The 19,294-nt window shown below is 40.2% G+C and overlaps 1 protein-coding gene across 18 annotated transcripts in view; it reads left to right on the top strand.

The window, feature by feature from the left end:
* Window positions 1-19,294, top strand: part of jakmip3 (Janus kinase and microtubule interacting protein 3) — a 184,523-nt gene that overhangs the window by 120,235 nt on the left and 44,994 nt on the right. For all 18 annotated transcript variants that reach the window (XM_060842412.1, XM_060842416.1, XM_060842413.1 and 15 more), the window contains 4 exons: window positions 7,022-7,153; window positions 10,321-10,356; window positions 11,301-11,360; window positions 15,499-15,627. In XM_060842412.1, coding sequence (XP_060698395.1) covers window positions 7,022-7,153; window positions 10,321-10,356; window positions 11,301-11,360; window positions 15,499-15,627 — 357 coding nt within the window. The remainder of the gene's footprint in view (window positions 1-7,021; window positions 7,154-10,320; window positions 10,357-11,300; window positions 11,361-15,498; window positions 15,628-19,294) is intronic.

Genomic DNA, 19,294 nt, shown 5'->3' with positions numbered 1-19,294 from the left:
CGAATGAATCAACCTTATTAGATTAGATTAGATTACTTACAGTGTGGAAACAGGCCCTTCGGCCCAACAAGTCCACATCGACCCACCGAAGCGCACCCACCCAGACCCATTCCCCTACATCTAACACTATGGGCAATTTAGCGTGGTCAATTCACCTAACCTGCACATTTTTGGAGTGTGGGAGAAGACCGGAGCGAACCCACGCAGACACGGGGAGAATGTGCAAACTCCACACAGTCAGTCACCTGAGGCGGGAATTGAACCCAGGGCTCTGGCGCTGTGAGGCAACAGTGCTAACCACTGTGCCACCGTGCCGCCCACTTTTGCACTTATGTGCTGGGCTCCTCCATCAATGAGGATAGGGATATTTATAGAGCCTGCTCCTGCAGCGGGTTGTTTAATTTATTCTTTGTATAGAATGCTTCTTTATGTCACAAACCATAAATTTTAATCCTGAAGCTTTATTCTAAATTTTTTTTCAAAAATAAAAGCGCTCAATACATTTCGAGTACACTTTGAAATCTTTACAGAGTGATACTGGAAGCCTGAGTTAGAATTAGAATCCCTACAGTCTGGAAACAAGCCCTTTGGCCCAACAAGTCCACACTGACCCTCTGAAGAGAAAGCCACCCTGACCCATTCCTCCTACCCTATTACTCTACATTTCCCCTGACTAATGCACCTAACCTACACATTCCTGAACACTATGGGCAATTTATGATGGCCAATTCACCTAACCTGCACATCTTTGGACTGTGGGAGGAAACTGGAGCACTTGGAGGGAACCCATGCAGACACGGGGAGAATATACAAATTCCATACAGACTGTCGCCCTAGGCTGAAATCGAACCCGGGTCCCTGGCGCTGTGAGGCAGCAGTGCTTGAGTAGAGTAGCTAAAAATCACACAGCACCAGGTTATAGTCCAACAGATTTATTTGGAAGCACTAGCTTTCGGAGTGCTGCTCCTTCATCAGGTGGTTGTTGAGTAAAGATTGTAAGACACAGAATTTATAGCAAATTTATCTTCAGTGTGATGTAACTGAAATTATGTATTCAAAAAGACCTGGATTGTTTGTTAAGTCTCTCATCTTTTAGAATGACCATGTTGGTTTTAGTTCTTTCATGTGTAAATTGCAAAACCTTTTTAAAAGTTACATTCTTAAGTAAACTTTAACAATTAATGTCATCTCAGCCCAGAAAATGCATTGAAGGTGTGAGGTGCCCTGTGTGAGACTGTCTGTGTCACAATGGTCAGACTGATTCTAATCTAAAAAACAGGTTTACAGAATCTTACATGGATGCATATAGTTTTTGAGCAAAATAAAATGTGATTCTGCAAATGCAAATTCACCCCACAAACTTGTATATGTGTGTGAGATTGTGGGTGTGTGTAGGGGGGACAGGGGGTGGGAGGCGTTGGTTATGACTGTCTGTGTGTGTAAGTGTAAAGGGGGAGATGTCAGTGAGAGGGTGAGAGTGTGTGGTGTATATGTTAGCATATGGAGAGGATCTGTGTGAGTGTGTGTATAAATATATATATATATGTGTGTGTGTGTGTGTGTGTGATAGAGTACAAAAGGGTCACCTGTAGTGTGACATGAACCCAACGTCCCAGTTGAGGCCATCCGCATGGGTTATGTCATACTGTAAACTTTTGCTATAACTCCTATGTCTTTCAATCTTATACTCCACAACTACCTGATGAAGGAGCAGCACCCTGAAAGCTAGTGCTTCCAATTAAACCTGTTGGACTATAACCTGGTATTATGTGATTTTTAACTTTGTACACCCAGTCCGGCACCGGCATCTCCAAATCAAGAGCAGAGTAGCTTTTTATTTGTCATTTCTACCATATACAATGGATACAGTAAAAACGAGACAGCATTCTTCCAGAGCCGAGGGTGCTACATGGACAGCACAGACTACACAATCATACACGGCATAAAAAGTGCAAAACATACACGTTCCAGTGTAATAGGAGAATGATAAATAATAATTATTAATAATAATAATAATAATTCAAAGTCATGCAAAGAATTTCAGATTGGAAAGAGTCCGATCAAACTGTGTTAAGGAGCCTGATAGCTCAGGGGAAGAAACTGTTGCACAGTCTGGCTGTGAGAGACCCGAATGCTCCAATATCTTCTGCCAGACAGCAGGAGGGAGAAGAGTTTGAGTGAGGGATGTCTGGGGTTTCCACAATATTGTTAGCCTTTCGGATGCAGCATGTGGAATAAATGTCTGTAATGGAGGAAAGAGAGACGCTGATGATCTTCTCAGCTGTCCTCACTATCCGTTGTAAGGTCTTACAATCCGAACCAGGCAGTGATGCGGCAGCTCAGGCTATTCTCCATGAACCCTCTGTAGAATGTGGTGAGGATGATGGGGGGGTGGTGGAAGGTGGGCTTTCCTTAGCCTGCGCAGAAAGTAGAGATGCTGCTGAGTTTTCTTGGCTAAGGAGCTGGTGTTGAGGGTCCAGGTGAGATTTTCTGCCAGGTGTATGCCAAGGTGGATGCTAACCACTGAGCCACCATGCCACCCCAAAAATAGAGGTAGATGTGCTTCTAATTGTAACTTGTGAAAAGGTCAATATCCATGCCATAACGCTCTGATTTGCAAAATGCACTCTGACAATAGAGTAGGACATCAACATGAAGCCAAATGGCTTTCCATGGTTTGGGTCTATACTGAATACATTTGTTCCATGGCCTTTGAACCAGTTAAGTCTGCAATATTCCATAACTGGTTAAGGATAGAATTTATAAGTTATTGATCTTGTAACCAATGATAAACAGAGTTGAATGTTCCCTTAATTCTCTTCAGTACTGATTTAGTGCTATATTGTGATTCAGTCTCCCAAAGGAGTTTCAATTATTCTAATGGTCTTAAATAATTAGGAGCAGGAGCTTTTAAATTAAGCCTTAACACAGTTTCCAAATGGTGACACATCAAACCCTAAAGGGGCATTAGTGAGGGAAGAACTGTCTGAAATGCAGCACAAGTGGCAAATTCATTTTCTTTCCAAAATGAATCATTTCCTTTTCTTTTTAGATGATTGAAAAATAATATTAAATTCCCTTAGGCAAGATAATTATGCTTTTATTCACAATTTGTTTTAAAATGTCTGCACTTCAGTGCTCCAAATGAGTGAAATATGGAGCAGAGCAGCAGTTCTGGTCACAATGAGTGCTTTCCCCTATCTATTGTGCGCTACATCTGTACATGACCCAAGCATGACACTGAAAAATCTTACATGGATATGCCTATGGAAATTCTCATGTTACAATGAACTTGGTAGGGCTGTTGCGGTGCAGTGACATTGTCCCTAGCTTTGACCTGGAAGGCTCAGGTTGAAGTGCTGTTTTAGAGGTGTGTCATCACAAATCTGGTCATAGAGTCATAGAGATGTACAGCATGGAAACAGACCCTTCGGTCCAATCCGTTCATGCCAACAAGATATCCCCACCCAACCCAGCCCATATCCCTCCAAACCCTTCCTATTCATATACCCATCCAAATGCCTCTTAAATGTAGATATTGTACCAGCCTCTACACTACATTATAGTCCAACAGGTTTATTTGAAAACACTACTTATACACTCAATGGTAAGGTCCTAGGCAGTGTTGCTGAACAAAGAGACCTTGGAGAGCAGGTTCATAGCTCCTTGAAAGTGGATTCGCAGGTAGATAGGATAGTGAAGAAGGCATTTGGTATGCTTTCCTTTATTGGTCAGAGTATTCAGTACAGGAGTTGGGAGGTCATGTTGTGGCTGTACATGACATTGGTCAGGCCACTGTTGGAATATTGAGTGAAATTCTGGTCTCCTTCCTATCGTAAAGATGTTGTGAAACTTGAAAGAGTTCAGAAAAGATTTACAAGGATGTTGCCACAGTTGGGGGATTTGAGCTATAGGGAGAGGCTGAACAGGCTGCGGCTGTTTTCCTTGGAGTGTCGGAGGCTGAGGGGTGACCTTATAGAGGTTTACAAAATTATGAAGGGGCATGGATAGGGTAAATAGGCAAAGTCTTTTCCCTGGGGTCGGGGAGTCCAGAACTAGAGGGCATAGGTTTAGGGTGAGAGGGGAAGGATATAAAAGAGACCTAAGAGGCAACCTTTTCACACAGAGGGTAGTACAGGTATGGAATGAGCTGCCAGAGGAAGTGGTGGAAGCTGGTACAAATGCAATTTAAGAGGCATTTGGATGGGTATATGAATAGGAAGGGTTTGAAGGGATATGGGCCGGGTGCTGGCAGGTGGGACTAGATTCGGTTGGGATATCTGGTCGGCATGGATGGGTTGGATCGAATTGTCTGTTTCCATGCTATAGCATGCTTTCTATGACTACTTTTCAGAGCGTTGCTCCTTCATCAGGCACTATATCATGAAGGAGCAGCGCTCCGAAAGCTTGTATTTCCGAATAAACCCGTTGGTCTGTAACTTGCTCTGTGATTTTTGACTTTGTCCAACCCAGTCCAATATCGTCACCTCCAGATTGTAATAAACCTGAGCAGATTGATTAAAGTGAAGTCTACAATGGCCATGATTGTCATGACATTGTCTGTGACAGTGACTCATCATATCAGCAGGCAGATTCTTTTTTCAGAAATCGAGTGTTAAATTGATCACTGACTTGCAGCATAGCCTGCATCACAGCCAGTTTTTAGTGTTTGGCAAGTATCTGTGCCCCCCTTTCCTGCAACCTCCCCCCAGGTAAAACTATTATCCCTTCTTCTTTTAACAGCTGGTTTACAGCACTAACTCATAGGTACCAGTGAAAAGCTACTTAATCCATCTTCCTTCGAGTTCTTTGCCTTTTTAAGTTCCTCCTTAATTATCAGGTTTAATGATCTGATCAACAAAATGATATAAATTTTGTACATTCACTTGCCCATAGATCTTACAAACAGAGACATTTTGGATTTATCCTAACCTGAGCAAATTATGAAAGAAAATTGGAATTAAAGCTGTGTAAATTCCATCAGGAAAGCTCATTGACACACTCAAAGCCATTCTTCTCAAAGACTTTTCTGCACAATCAACTCTGGCCAAAAGCACTTTCAATTTCTGGAAAAGGTCAGAGCACAAAAATACCTCAGCAATAGGATGACAGTTGGATGTTGCTTTAAGGGATATAGATCAGACTTAGTTAAATAACAATGAACAAAAATTGTAAAAACTAAAGGAAATAATTCTATACATTATGGAGAAAAGCTCAAAAGTTGGCAAATTCCAGCCCAAGAGTCCTTGTTTTATTCGATCCCACAAAATTAATGAGCAGAAAATCAGTGTTCGACTTTATAACTATTCATGAGAGCTCTGATCCCTGCCAAGAGTCCCAGCACTTGGAACAACTGCTCATAAATTATTTGTCTTTGAGTGCTTGCAACTCATTTTAAATTGGCCACTGAACTTCAGGGAAGATTATCTATGATTGAGCAGAGGTTGATGCTGGATTGAATTTCACACAGCCGAACCATGGAGATGATTGAGCTGGAGAAGGCTAAGTCACAGCAGTTCAGCGATTGGTGTTTTTTCTGAAGCTGCTGTTTGAGAAACACAGAGGAAGATTCCCTTGATGATTGGATCCAGCAACATTGTAAATGCATTCAGGAAAAATTGCTTCTGATTTCTCTGTGAATAACAACCAGAATGATTATATACCCGTTAAGGCAATTTTACATTAAATCCAGATTTAAATTGGATGAGGGACTGCTTGATGTTGACACTGGACAGAAGAGTGTTCCTGCCCTCAGCACTAGCCATCACGCCCTGTATATCGATCTGAACACAATTCATTCTCTGTCGTCTCCAGGAGAAGCCTGCACAAAGAAATAGTCACTGATGCTGCAGTTGATTTTGTTGATTTTGGAGATTCGTAATCACAGTTATCTAATGTGGGCAGTTGATAATTTGTATCAATTTCAGATAGTTTATTGAGTTTCTTAAGAAGCGACTGTTCAATATAATATTTTAGTGACTTAGAGAAAGAAACTATGTGACTGTGACAGATGAAAATGTTTCGCCAATCCTGAGGCTGTCTGTAAATCGGAGAAGCAGCAGTTTTGAAGTGCTGGGGTGTTCACCCATACTTCATGTGGTCTTTGAAGAAGACAGTCTTTGTTCTACCCTTGGGATAATGTAGAGGAACTCCTGGTCTTCTCCTAAGAAGATGGTGGCTTGTTTCCCTGCATCCTCTTGCCCCCCCTCTCTCTACCTACCACTGTTGATAGACATTATTTTGGGTGCTGACTGTCTGTGCTGTGTCAATCACCTGTGTAAACCCTCTCCAGGAATGACCATGGACAACTACTGATAATGCTAGGATAACACTGTTCCCTTGCCCACCTCCATTTGAAAGTTAGTTTCCATTCTTTCTAAGAATAAAAATAAATTTGCAAAAGTACATTTTTGGCACCCAATGAATCTTTTGTTTATGCTTATGGAAGGCTGGTTATGACTGTAACATAGTTAAATGAGATCTCATACTATACATGGAATACAAAATATGGAATACAAGAGAACACCATTTTAAAGGGTATTCCAATTTCCAACATCTTAAAAATCCTACTAAACTGTCTCTTTCTTATCCATTATGAGGTGCATTCAAAACCTTTATAAATTCATTGGTGTATTGCATTTGGAACAGAAAGCGTTGTTTTGGTGGTGATGTCCTATCAACAGACAATCCATTTACTGCCTTTATTAAATATATTTTAACTTCTCAATATGAGGCTGTAACTCTGCTGTTACCATCATAGTCCACACACACCTTAAGACGTTTAATTTAAATGTGGGTCATTCTCAGTTTTCTCAAGGAGAGGGCATAAAAAAAATTAATCAGGACTCACCACTTCTGTTTGAAACTGGGAAATTGTAGTGAACCATCAAACCATAAAAAGGAAAGGCAAAAGTCACAACAAAATAAATTGAAAATGTACGCAGGATGTTTACCACACTTTTGAAGAATTTTTTCAAATGTGTTTTCATTTTCATCTGTTTTTATTGTACCCTCTATGTAGAAGGAAAAGGTGGGGACTATACGCCGACCAAGCTCCTTAAATGATCTAGATCAGAGTTATGAAGAAAAAGAAAATGAACTTCTTCGAATGCAAGTTATTGAACAGCAAAATATCATTGATGATCTCAGTAAGGTAATAAAGCAATTATTTAAATACATTGGGGCAATGTTGTCTTCATTATTACTTCCAGATTAAATTGTTTCCTTTGCATAGATTTGACTTCAGATAATTTTCAATAAGTAATAAATTTGCAATGACTAGCTTTTAACGTGCACATTCAACACTTGTCCAGGATCAAACATTTCTGGTTAACTAAATGGTTTGCTTTATGGTTGCTGCTGAGGTGTGCAAATAAGAAGATCCCAGATTTGGTTTCTGGACTGTGCTGGATTTTCTGATTTCAGAGCAATAGGGGTTGACTAAAACTTCCATTGGAAGATATGTAGCTCTGGATGTTAGCACAGGATACAACTGTGCTTGGCTGCGATATTACTTCTACCACATCAAATTGGTGGTCATTTTGTAACTGCTTTCCCACTGCAGTACTCACATTATTAACCAACTCTGCAAAGTTCTGATCCATATTCATTAGTGCACAGTGCAGTAGAGTGGAATATTTCATCTGATGTAGTTAAGTGGAAAAAAACTAGATCGGACATTTGTGATCTTGTCACATATTGTTTAATATTATTGATTCTCATTTGTACATCAAAAGCATTAGGGTTAGGGTTAGGTTTTTGTTGACAGGTAACTGATGCAGCACACCTCCAAGAACAAGCTGCCCTTGTTTTTTCAATTTTGATGCGTTTGTATGGCCCAATGCTATGTTAGTTTAACCCTGACGCCATGGTTGGAGAAAGTAATATCTGAATGTTGCTTCAAGTCTCCCAGGCCTGCAGGTGTTTTGTGGATTACTCAGATTATTATAAAGTTAAAAAGCACGCAACACCAAGTTATAGTCCAACAGGTTTACTTAGAAGCACTTGCTTTTGGAGCGCTGCTCCTTCATCAGGTAGTCGTGGAGTGTCTGTGGCGGTATGTATGATCTTCTTGGAAATCCTTTGCACTTTGAGCCAGCCGTTAGTGGTGTCTATGGTAATCATGATGTGGAGGTGCCAGGGTTGGACTGGGGTGAACAAAGTTAAAAATCGCACGACACCAGGTTATAGTCCAACAAGTGTATTTGGAAGCACACTAGCATTCAGAGCACTGCTCCTTCATTAGGCCGCAGCTACCTGATGAAGGACCAGCATTCCAAAAGCTAGTACTTCCAAATAAACTTGTTGGACTTTAACCTGGTATTGTGTGATTTTTAACTTTGTTCACCCCAGTCCAACACCAGCACTTCCAAATCAGATTATTCCGCTGCTGAAAAAAAAACAAAAAAATGTTCAAATGGAGTAACATTTCTTGGGGAATCTTGGTGTTTTGTTACAATTGAGTTCATATGCAGTATATCTTTAAGAGGTATGTTCATGATATCATTAGTGTATCATAGCATACAACCTGAGGGTATAAAGGTCTCAAACCCCAACCTAACAAGGGCCACTTGAAGCATGACGCACTGATGAAAGCATGCTACCATTTGTAGCTGAAGTGCTTAATATTAATCCAGACACTGAAGTTCCTGGGAGTGTCTTGCCTCCATCCTGTCCAAGATTAAGATCCACAAATCTTTCAGTTCTATAATGAAATAAAGAACTCTGGATGCTGGAAAGCTAAAACAAAAACAGAAATTGCTGTAGAAACTCTGAGTCTGGCAAAGCTTTAATGTCTAAAAGGAAGAGAAAACGTTTCTTGTTCAACTGTTGAATGTGCCAGAGAATGAAGTGGAACTGCAGTGCAGGCCAGCTATGAGATAGTATGAGGCAGTGCTGGTGGAGAGCGAGAGTGCAGTGCACCACTGTACAAAGTGTGGATCTCAGGATGTTGAGTTTCTCCAGCAATTTCAGTTTTTGATTCCATTCTTTCTTAGCCATCTCCACTGGTTCCCCAACCTCCAGGGCACTGATGGCTAAATCTTTGCTCACATTAACAAATCCCTCCTACCTTAAGCCTATCTTTGTGAATTCCACTTTTCCCAAGTACTCGTTGGTATTCTGTCTTTTCATGGCACTATGTAGACATACTTAACCACTCTCTACCATTATTGATACAGCCCATCATTCACACTGGAATTAATTGCCTAAACACTTTCTTCCCCCCACTTTGAGTATGACTTTAAAAACCTTCCCCTTAGACTGGGTGGGCCTGCTTGTTCAGAGAAAGTGAGAACTGCAGATGCTAGAGATCAGAGTTGATGAGTGTGGTGCTGGAAAATCACAGCTGGTCAGGCAGCATACGAGGAGCGAGAGAGTTGACATTTCGGGCACAAGCTTATGCTCGAAACATCGACTGTCCTGCTCTTTGGATGCTGCCTGACTGGCTGTGCTTTTCCAGCGCCACACTCTTTGACTCTGGCCTGCTTCTTTGTCTGATGTTCTATTCAGTTGGCTCTGCTACAAACATGTCCCTGTCCTAATTTATTCATTAAAAATCAAAAGATGCTGGAAATCAGAAATAAAAACAGAAATAGCTGGAAAAGCTGAGCCAGTCTGGCAGCATCTGTGGAGAGAAATCAGGGTTCACGTTTCAGGTTCAGTGACACGCAATTAATTTAGGATATCTGGATGAGTTGAATCGAAGGGTCAGTTTCTGTGCTATACAACTCTATGACTCTATATTTAAAATAAAGTTGATCTAGCCTAAGCAAAGCAAGATACCTAATTACAGCGTACTGCAGTTTTAAAAAAGAAATGGTGGCAGTTCTTAATGTTGCTGACATAAAATATGGCTTTATTGGGCATGAAACATTAACTTTGATTTCTCTCCACAGATGCTGCCAGACCTGCTGAGCTTTGCCAGCAATTTTTGGTGTTTTTGTTTCTAATTTATTCATTACTTGCTTTATGAAGTGCCTGGCATGTTTTGTTTAATTAAAACTGTGATTTAAATGCTACAGTTTCCACTGTTGTTAACCCAATCTGTCAGTCTATTGAAAGTGTTTGTTCTTTATTAAGCCTGCCATGTCAGTGCAAGTTATTATCCTGGCTTCCTGCCATATGAATGAAATATTTTGAATTCCAAGTTTGAAAAGTCTAGTTTCAGTGTGACATGACAAATAACTGAAGCCAGCAACAAAGAAATCAGTAAAAGTATGGCACTTCTCCATGTTTCTAATTATGGTCCTTTTACCTTGCCTTTTGTTTTACAGTCAGTCATTTTCTAATTACTGTTGCAATTTTTAACTTCTTTTATAGGCATTGGAGACAGCCGGTTATGTCAAGAGTGTCATAGTAAGTAACAGAATGCCTATAAGTAACAGAATGTTTAGCTCAAAGGTGTCAGAAGTACACATAGTGCGATTGACATCGGTTTCTGAGAAATGTGACATCCTGGGTATCCCAAAGTTCTCTCCAGCCCTGGCTATGTTCTTTCAGCAGGATGAAGATGCTAATGTTAGAGGAGTTTCTTTATATACCTGCAAGTAAAGTGGGGAATTATGTACTTCTGAATCTTCATAATAACACCAACAGAAATATTTTTGTAGCTGGGAAGAAATCAGCAAACCAAGCCTGCTCACTAAATTCTTGAAATAAAGTCTAGTCCAAAGCAGGTGGTTCTAAAGAAAGCTCCAAAGACTGAGAGAGAATGGTTTCTAATATTATATTCACCCCTACCCATCGATATCCTGATCTTTAAGTATGGTGCAGTGACAAGCCAAGTACCTATGCATAGGTCAGAATTGCTCAGGACTGTTTTCTTCAGAAGTCATCCAAAATGCATTAGGATTTAAAGATCCTTCAAAATCCAGCAATCTAGAGACTTGAATCACTATCAAGTATGAAAGGTTCAACAAATCTTCTTCATAAAATCTGATCTCAGAGAAGTTCCTAATCTCAAACATCTGTGCATTGACCTCTATTTCCTTGACTCATTTGTGGTACAGGATCAAGAGGGTTTGGGGGTGTTGGAAGGGGTAAATATTTAGTCAAGGAAACATTTAATCTGACATAATTTGAAATGTTGTCGAGTTTTATTTATAACATTGGTGAAAGTAATGCAGACAATGAATCAGCAATTAAAATTTCAGATGCCTGAATAAAACTTCAGTCTAATCTTGTAAACTTAATTAGTCCACATTTTTAATTAGTGCTGAAAATGGATTGTAATCTTACACTATGAGATGACATTTTGGACTATTTCATTTTTGAATCAACTCCGTCTGCTTTGATTGCAGGATCGGGATAAGCTTCTACATTACAGAAAACAGAGGAAGAAAGTTACAAAATCAAGCAAGGTAAAATGAATGGGCTGCTGTCCCCTTCAGATAGTGGTTAGTAGTTCAATGTGGAAACAGAAGACAATTTGTAATTGACATAAACAGTTGGAATGTTTTAAGCTCTTTTAAAGAAAAGGATGGGAACTTTCCTGTGTCTGCACCCCCCTCCCCCCACCAATTTGTTGTATACAAAGCCTAACTGATGTAATTTCCTATGGGAGTTCACCTAAGTTCACTTGCTAAGTGTAACCTTCACTTAAGCATTCAAGCATCAGATTACTTCCTACAAAAACATCTCAAAAAATGTGCACGTAAACTATTTCAAACAAATGTACGTAAGTTAAAGGCAATTTGACCAAAAAGGAAATGTGTCATTGACATTGCAAATATAAATCTTAAATACAGCATGCCACATTTTGTGTTAAAAATCACACAACACCAGGTTATAGTCCAACAGGTTTATTTGGAAGCACAAGCTTTCGGAGGGCAGCTCCTTCATCAGGTTGACAACCACCTGATGGAGGGGCAGCACCTCAATAGCTAATGCTTCCAAATAAACCTGTTGGACTCGAACCGGCTGTTATGTAAGTTTTAACTTTGTCCACCCCAGTCCAACACTGGCACCTCCACATCATGACATTTTATGTTTGCAACATTAAGATCTGACACCGCTTTTTTTAAAACTGCAGTAGGCTGAATTAAGTGTCTGTCTTTGCTTAGGCTAGATTTGACAGTCTTCCTCATTCAGCTTTATTTTCAACATTTAGGGGTAATTACCAAACAAGACAACTGTTTGGAATTGGCACACATTTAGTTTGTGCCATGCAAGTTATGTGTTGCTGTCAGCCTTAAACAGCCTGTGATGGCGGGTGATAGAGAAACCCCATCATAATCATTGGAAATCAGTTGCCCAATGACTGTCAGTTCTGCAGTGAATTCCATCTGTCTGTAAATTCACCCCTTAGCTTTATGGACATTTGAGCAGATAGTGGTCAATCTTCTAATTTGAAATGTCAGGTCCACAATATATAGTGTACCCTTTCCTTGTGAGATATGCTGTTCTGGCATAATATTCATCCCACGTAATGAATATACAATCCAGAGTATTTAGGAGAAGTTTCCTGCCCATTCCAGATATGCCTCTGGGAGTGTGTGCTAATCACAAAGGAGATAGAATGTTTAAGTCTCTGCATCTTTTCCCTCATCCTAATACCCAAAAACTAATGTACACAGAGTGCCAAGATTACAAGTATCAATCTCACAGAATTCAACTATACTGATTGGAGCTAAGTACTGGTTAGAAATTAAAAACTGTTGAGTTTCTCCGAATTTTGAGAGTTTTTTTCACAAAATAAACAATTGTCATTTTTTTGTCCTTGCTATAAATTGAGAATGAATTATGATGGGTGCTGACAGGCCAATAATAACCCTTCACTAAAGCCATTAAGCGCTGTGGGTGGGCTCAGTTGGTGTATAGTGAATTCCAGAGTGGGCAAGGCCCAGGCAGGAGGCTCGATGGGTTCAGGAATGAGGTTTAATCAAGGTACTTAGTTCAGGGAGATCTTTAACCCCTCAGGGAGGAGGTAGCTTTGATGGGCAAAGGTCACTCTTCCATCCCATGCCTTTAAACACTTTACAACAGAAAGGAATCCCACTCCTGCCTCATCACACCTACTATGGCAATGAATTGAATTGAACTGAATTGAATTTATTGTCACGTGTACCGAGGGACAGTGAAAAGCTTTGTCTTGCGAGCAATACAGGCAGATCACAGAGTTAAATAGCATAGTTAAGTAAATAATAGGTAAACAGCGGCAAAAACAAAAACACAGGTACAAGCGAATGTTATGAGTTTGTGAGTCCATTCAGTATTCTAGCAATGGTAGGGTAGAAACTGTTGCGAAACCAGCTGGTGTTAGTATAATATAGGGCTCAGCTGAGTTTGAAAGGAATGAAATTGATTCTTAATTGATTATTGATTACATTTCACAGGAGGACTACTAATTTCAGCACCTGCCCACTCTCTCTATTGTGAGGGTGAGTTTGAGGGATAATCACTGACTTATATTACATCCCCTTCTGTCGAAAGCACATATGGTGGTGACATGTAATATTTAGACCAAGGTCCTTGGACTTTGAATCCTGTTTTTCAAGCAGATATATTTAGCCTTAGTATTTAACCCTATTACTCACTGATAAACTACATAACTAACTATTGATGAGAAACAAAACTCCCAGAGTGCACTAATACTGAAAAAAGAAGTGCTGAAAATTTCCAGCTTGACCATTTGTTTTTAAAACGCTCCTTGATGTGCAATGCATTTCCAGAATTATGGGGAGTTTCATCTGGTCATATCAGACTGGTTCCTTGCATATAACCCTGGCTGACAAAATAACCTGCAGACATTCCCTTAAGTCCACTTGCACATTTTAAACCCTGTTCCAGTGTACAAATATCCATATTATTTAGATGACTTTCCACGAAAGATCCGAAAGAGATTCATATAATCTGCATCCTGTAGTATTAAATAGGCTGAAGCTAATTCTTTAGGAACATAAGGAAACATGCAGTTATGTAAGTTTTAAATACAACATATTGCCACTGATCTTCTGATGGTCAGATAAATGTTCCTAAAGTGTACATGGAAGTAGAACATGGGCATGCCAGAAAATCTCTGCCATAGTAGATGACAAAGGAATTGCCTGGAAAATTGAAGATCATGCTGAATAATTCACCGTTTAGATTGGAGAATTTGGAAGGTTCTGCTGAAGTTAAGTAAACAGTTAGCCAGGAAATGTTGAAATAATTAGTCCAACTGCTATTCAATTGACCCACAACTTACCGCACACCCCTCACCTTGACCCCTTAGACCTCCAGATCCTGACCTGACATTGAGGCGCATGCGCGAGCGTAAACACACACACACACACACCTTCTGCACTAGAAAGTGATACAATACTTACTAATATCTGGATTATAATGTAGAATAGCCAGTACATTTCTCCTGCTCAATGTAGTTCTTTTTAATACATTTGGCAACATTTCTAGTTGGAATGAAAATTATGTGATTTTAGCAGAAAACAGTAAAACCTTTACTTGCAGGTACAAGAAAGAAAAGAAATTTATTCAGTTTTAGTTTATTTTATTTTTAAATAAGAAATATCTTTACTCAGCTACCGTTAAGAAAATATTGAGCAATGATCTTCAAATACTATTTCACTGTTACCAAAAATCTATTATGTTCAGATTTTCTGCTTATATTTCAGTATTTTCAATAGATCCAAAAAAGAATTTGATTGATTGACACTTGATTTGTATCATTCTTGAAAATTAGTCAAATTTGATCATCCAGGACTGAAATGTCAGGAATGCTCAGTGCTGCCTCTCTGTGGAAACATATAAAAACAAAAGATGGCATGTCCCTAAAATCATTCCATTCCTATTAAGCATCACAAGAACAACAGGAATCAAATCCTTGCTCCAAGGCCCCTTAAATAACCAATAGAAAAGGCAAATGTTCTTACTCTTTTTTTCTTATACTGAACTTCAAGTCCAAAGATACTTCGAGGCTGAATAGGCTGGGGCTAGTTTTCCTGGAGTGTCGGAGGCTGAGGGGTGACTTTATGGAAGTTTATAAAATCAGGAGGGGCATGGGTAGGGTGAATAGCCAAGGTCTTTTTCCCAGGATAGGGGAGTCCAAAACCAGAAGGCATAGATTAAGATAAAAGGGAAAAGATTTGAAAGGGACCTAAGGGGCAAGTTTTTTTTCATGCAGAGGATAGTGCATGTATAGAATAAGCTTCCAGAGGGGATGGTGGAGGTTGGTACAATTACAACATTTAAAAGGCATCTAGATAGGGACATGAATAGGAAAGGTTTAGAGGGATATGGGCCAAAAGCTGGCAAATGGGACTGGAATTATTTAGGGTATCTGGTCAGCATTGATGAGTTAGACTGAAGGATGTTGTACAGCTGTATGACTCTATAATATACCTCTGTGGAGAGATCAATAGACGTCTCAACGTTGTGAGATGAAGATCATTCCTAGCTCTTGATACTTGTTAAAAAAAATCTAATTAAAGTTTGATTCAGTCTTCTTACCATTTGCTTGCACATGTTCCATGCATTAATGAGTCTTAAATTTGTAATCTACAGAAGCCAGTTGTGGAGACCTTTTTTGGATACGATGATGAAGCCTCACTGGATTCTGATGGTTCATCCATTTCCTACCAAACTGATAAGACGGATCGAACCCCTTGTACTCCTGAAGATGATCTTGATGAGGTGATATAAACTAGATTGATCCCTTCTTCAATATGACAATAGGCTTTTACTGAGATTACAGCCACCATTAAAGTGAGCTAGTGGAGGTTGCACATTTGAAAGGCTCTGTTATCAGAGTCTTAGTAGACAAATGCAGTGCATTTTGTAGATGGCACACATGCTGCCACTGTGTTTTAGTGGTGAAGGGGAATGAATATTGAAGTTGGTGGATGGGGTGTCAATCAAATGGGTTGCTCCTAGATGCTTTTGATCTTCTTGAGTGTTGCTGGAACTGATTCTTCTGCCTTTGCCTGTAAATAGGCACTCGTTTTGCTAATCTTTTTACATTGTATATCAATTTTTCGTATCTATAGAAATGTTTACAGTTTGTATTTATGAGTTTTTGCAGTTTACTTTCATATTCTGCTGCCTTTCAATTTCACTTATTATTTTTCTTCCTATCATGACAAGATTTGATTTGCTCCTTTTTGAATTCTCTCTCAGGTTCCCTGCTTTTGTCAAGCTTGTTTAAATCTCCCCCACCCACCAACACGAGCAAATTTCCTTGTGAGGTTATTGGTCCCATTCTTGATATAGTTTAACCTATTGTCCTTAAACACGTCTTAACCTGTCCCAGAACTGATCCTGCTGCCTCAGAAACCAAAAGCTCTTCAGCCACCTATTAATTTACTGTATCACGCTATTTTTATGCTCATCTGTGGCACAGGGAGTAATTTGGAGATCACTGCCTTTGAATGAAAGCTCTTTCCCAGCTTTGGAAAATCTGCTTTCAAGACCTTGTCTTTTTTTTTAAATCTTTGGTGTCAAAGTGGACCATCACCTCTAGTTATTAACTCTTTCCCCTACAAGGATATCCTCAAGATTGGCATCTGTGTCTGCAGAATTACCTATCTGTGCCCTGAACTATAGAATCCCCTACTTCTATCCTTGCACTTCTCTTCCTCCATTCCTGTGTAGCTGAGCCACTTGTGGTGGAATAGACGTGGCTGTGGCTACACTCCTGTAAGGAACTACTGGCCTCACCTGTATCCAAAAGGAAAATTCACTTCGTGAGAGAAATGGACTCAGGATCAGGCAGGTAATGCAGGAGTCCCCATAGACTGTCTGGCAGTCACTCATAAGAACAAGAACTAGGAGCTTGACTGGACCATCTAGCTCGGTCATTCAATAAGATCATTTTGACCTTTTTATGGCCTCAGCCCCACTTACCCACCCATTCACCACAACCTTAATTCCTTGACTGTTCAAAAATCTTTGCCTTAAAAACATTCAATGAGTTCGCCTCAACTGCTTTACTGGGCAGGGAATTCCACACATTCCTAACACTTCGGGTGAAGAAGTTCCTCCTCAACTCAGTCCTAAATCTGCTCCCCCTTATGTTGAGATATGGTCAAGTTTCAATCCTTGCTTCTATCTTATCTATTCCCGCCATAATTTTATATGTTGCTATGAGATCCCCCGTCATTCTTCTAAATTCCAATGAGTATAGTCCCAATCTCCTCAGTCTTTTTCTGCTTGCACTCTCTGAACCTGTGGTGTGACCACTTCAATTAAGATGTTATCCATGTTATTCTCACCCTTGTAGATGCACCATAATAATTCCAAACGACTTTCAAGTTCCAAAACCCAGAGGCCTTGGAAAACACCCAAGACTTCCCAATTGGGACAGTTTGTGCATTCCTCTACTGTCTGTAAGATAGTACCATTCACCTCATCCCTCCCAATCACTTTCTGTGCAGTCCTGGTTATCTAGCTGCTTCCTGACTGCATGTCCCATTCTCCCTGAAGTGGTATGCACATCGTTCTGGGATAACATGTGGTTCATCAGCATTAATTCGCTGTAACACGACTGGGGACTCTGTTAGGATAACGTGAACTTCCTGCTGAACGGGTATAGCAGTACTCTGTAGCAATCTTCTACAGCGTGCTTTTCTATAGCGGTTCTCCATAGAGCAATTTTCTATCACACGAGATTGCAGAGGAACCCAACTGTTGCATTATAGCAGAACGCCCTGTACCAGAATGCTGCTGCATCACTGACAGTATTAAAGTCATCTCAGTCTGGTATTGGTTGTTTGTCTTTCTCATGCTTTGGATCTACCCCTTCTAGTAAAGTCTTCATAAGTGACTGACGCTGGTAAGCTCATGCAACCCAATTTCTAGGCCCAACTCTTGGAGACTGTTCTGGCTGTAGTGTTCATAATTTGCCACAGGATGGCAGTGTAGCAGTGCATTCCTGAAAGAGCACCAACTATTTCATTAAAGAGAAATAGCACTCACCCAAGGGCTCACGAGAAAACAAACACTTATTTAGGAATCAGTAACCACCTTTGCCAATGTACCATTGCTCTATTTTTGGCAAGTTTGGATTCTTCAACTTGCTGGCCACTTTGTTTAGTGTTTGCATTTGTTGTAGTGTTACACTGAGAAAGGACAATCCAATGCTCAACTGCTGTCAGCAAGTGTTGGAACAACTTTATTTACACCTCCCCCCACCCCCCGGCAGACACAGAGGGTCAGCAGACAGGCATCGAGAATATCCACAGTCTCTTCCTCTACTGAAAGGATTAACATCAATTAAAATGTGAAATTGTATATTTACATAATACGCCAGAATAATATCCCAAAAATCATTATCGACAAGCTGTGAAATTCTGCAAGACTTGCTTTACAGTAATTGAAACCAAAAAATGAAACTGATGACATCACCAGAGTAATCAATATATTTAAAAAAAAGTATCTTTCCTTGACAGTATATGTTTAACACGAATATCATTTGACAGTTTCTTTTTAATTCTATTTTTGTGCTACATATTTACATGGATCTGGTTAATTTTTCTTTCCGTCTGGATATTTTCTTCCATTTCTATTAGTTGAGCTCTTGTTCTTTCAATATCTGACTGTCAAGTTAGTCAAAGGACTTTGATTTTGATCATCAATTCTACTGAATGGTCAGAACAGTGACATGCATTAGCTAGTTATACCCCAGCTTGTGGTTTTTCTCTGCGATCAGAAAAGGAGCGTCAGGATAATTCGAAACTCTGCAAACCCAGAGATACAGTAGTCAGGTTCTAATGATTATGGAGGCTGACAGGTACAGAGGCAGTCTGGGTAAAAGGTAAACCTTGGTGCTTTGGCACTACTTGGAAATTTTGGGCAAAACAATGAATAAACCACAAAATAGTCCTTTTGTCCTCAGTGTCTCATTACTCACCCCATGCCCTATCCATGCCAACATTTTCTACCTCATGCCCCCCAATCCTATGGTTTCTGTGGCACAATTGGTCAGTGTATTCAGCAGTCAGCCAGATGGTTTGTAGCTCCAGGCCACCCAGGGGGCGAAGTCTGAGTAGCACAGTGGCTCAGTGGTTAGCACTGCAACCTCACAACGCCAGGGACTCTAGTTCAGTTCCACCCTTGGGTGACTGTCTGTGTGGAGTTTGCACATTCTCCCCATGTCTGAACGAATTTCCACTGGGTGCTCCGATTTCCTCCAAAGATGTGCAGGCAAGGTACATTGGCCATGCTAAATCCCCATAATGTCGAGTGATATGCAGGTGGGTTGGCTAAGGGGATGCATGATTACAGGGATAGGACAAAGGGTTGAGTCCGAGTGGGATGCTCTTCAGAGGGTCATTGTGGGAGTCTATGACTCTGTAACCCCCAT

The sequence above is a fragment of the Hemiscyllium ocellatum genome, chromosome 22, assembly GCF_020745735.1.
Source record: "Hemiscyllium ocellatum isolate sHemOce1 chromosome 22, sHemOce1.pat.X.cur, whole genome shotgun sequence".
Lineage (NCBI taxonomy): Eukaryota > Metazoa > Chordata > Chondrichthyes > Orectolobiformes > Hemiscylliidae > Hemiscyllium > Hemiscyllium ocellatum.
This window is presented reverse-complemented; position numbering and strand designations above follow the sequence as displayed.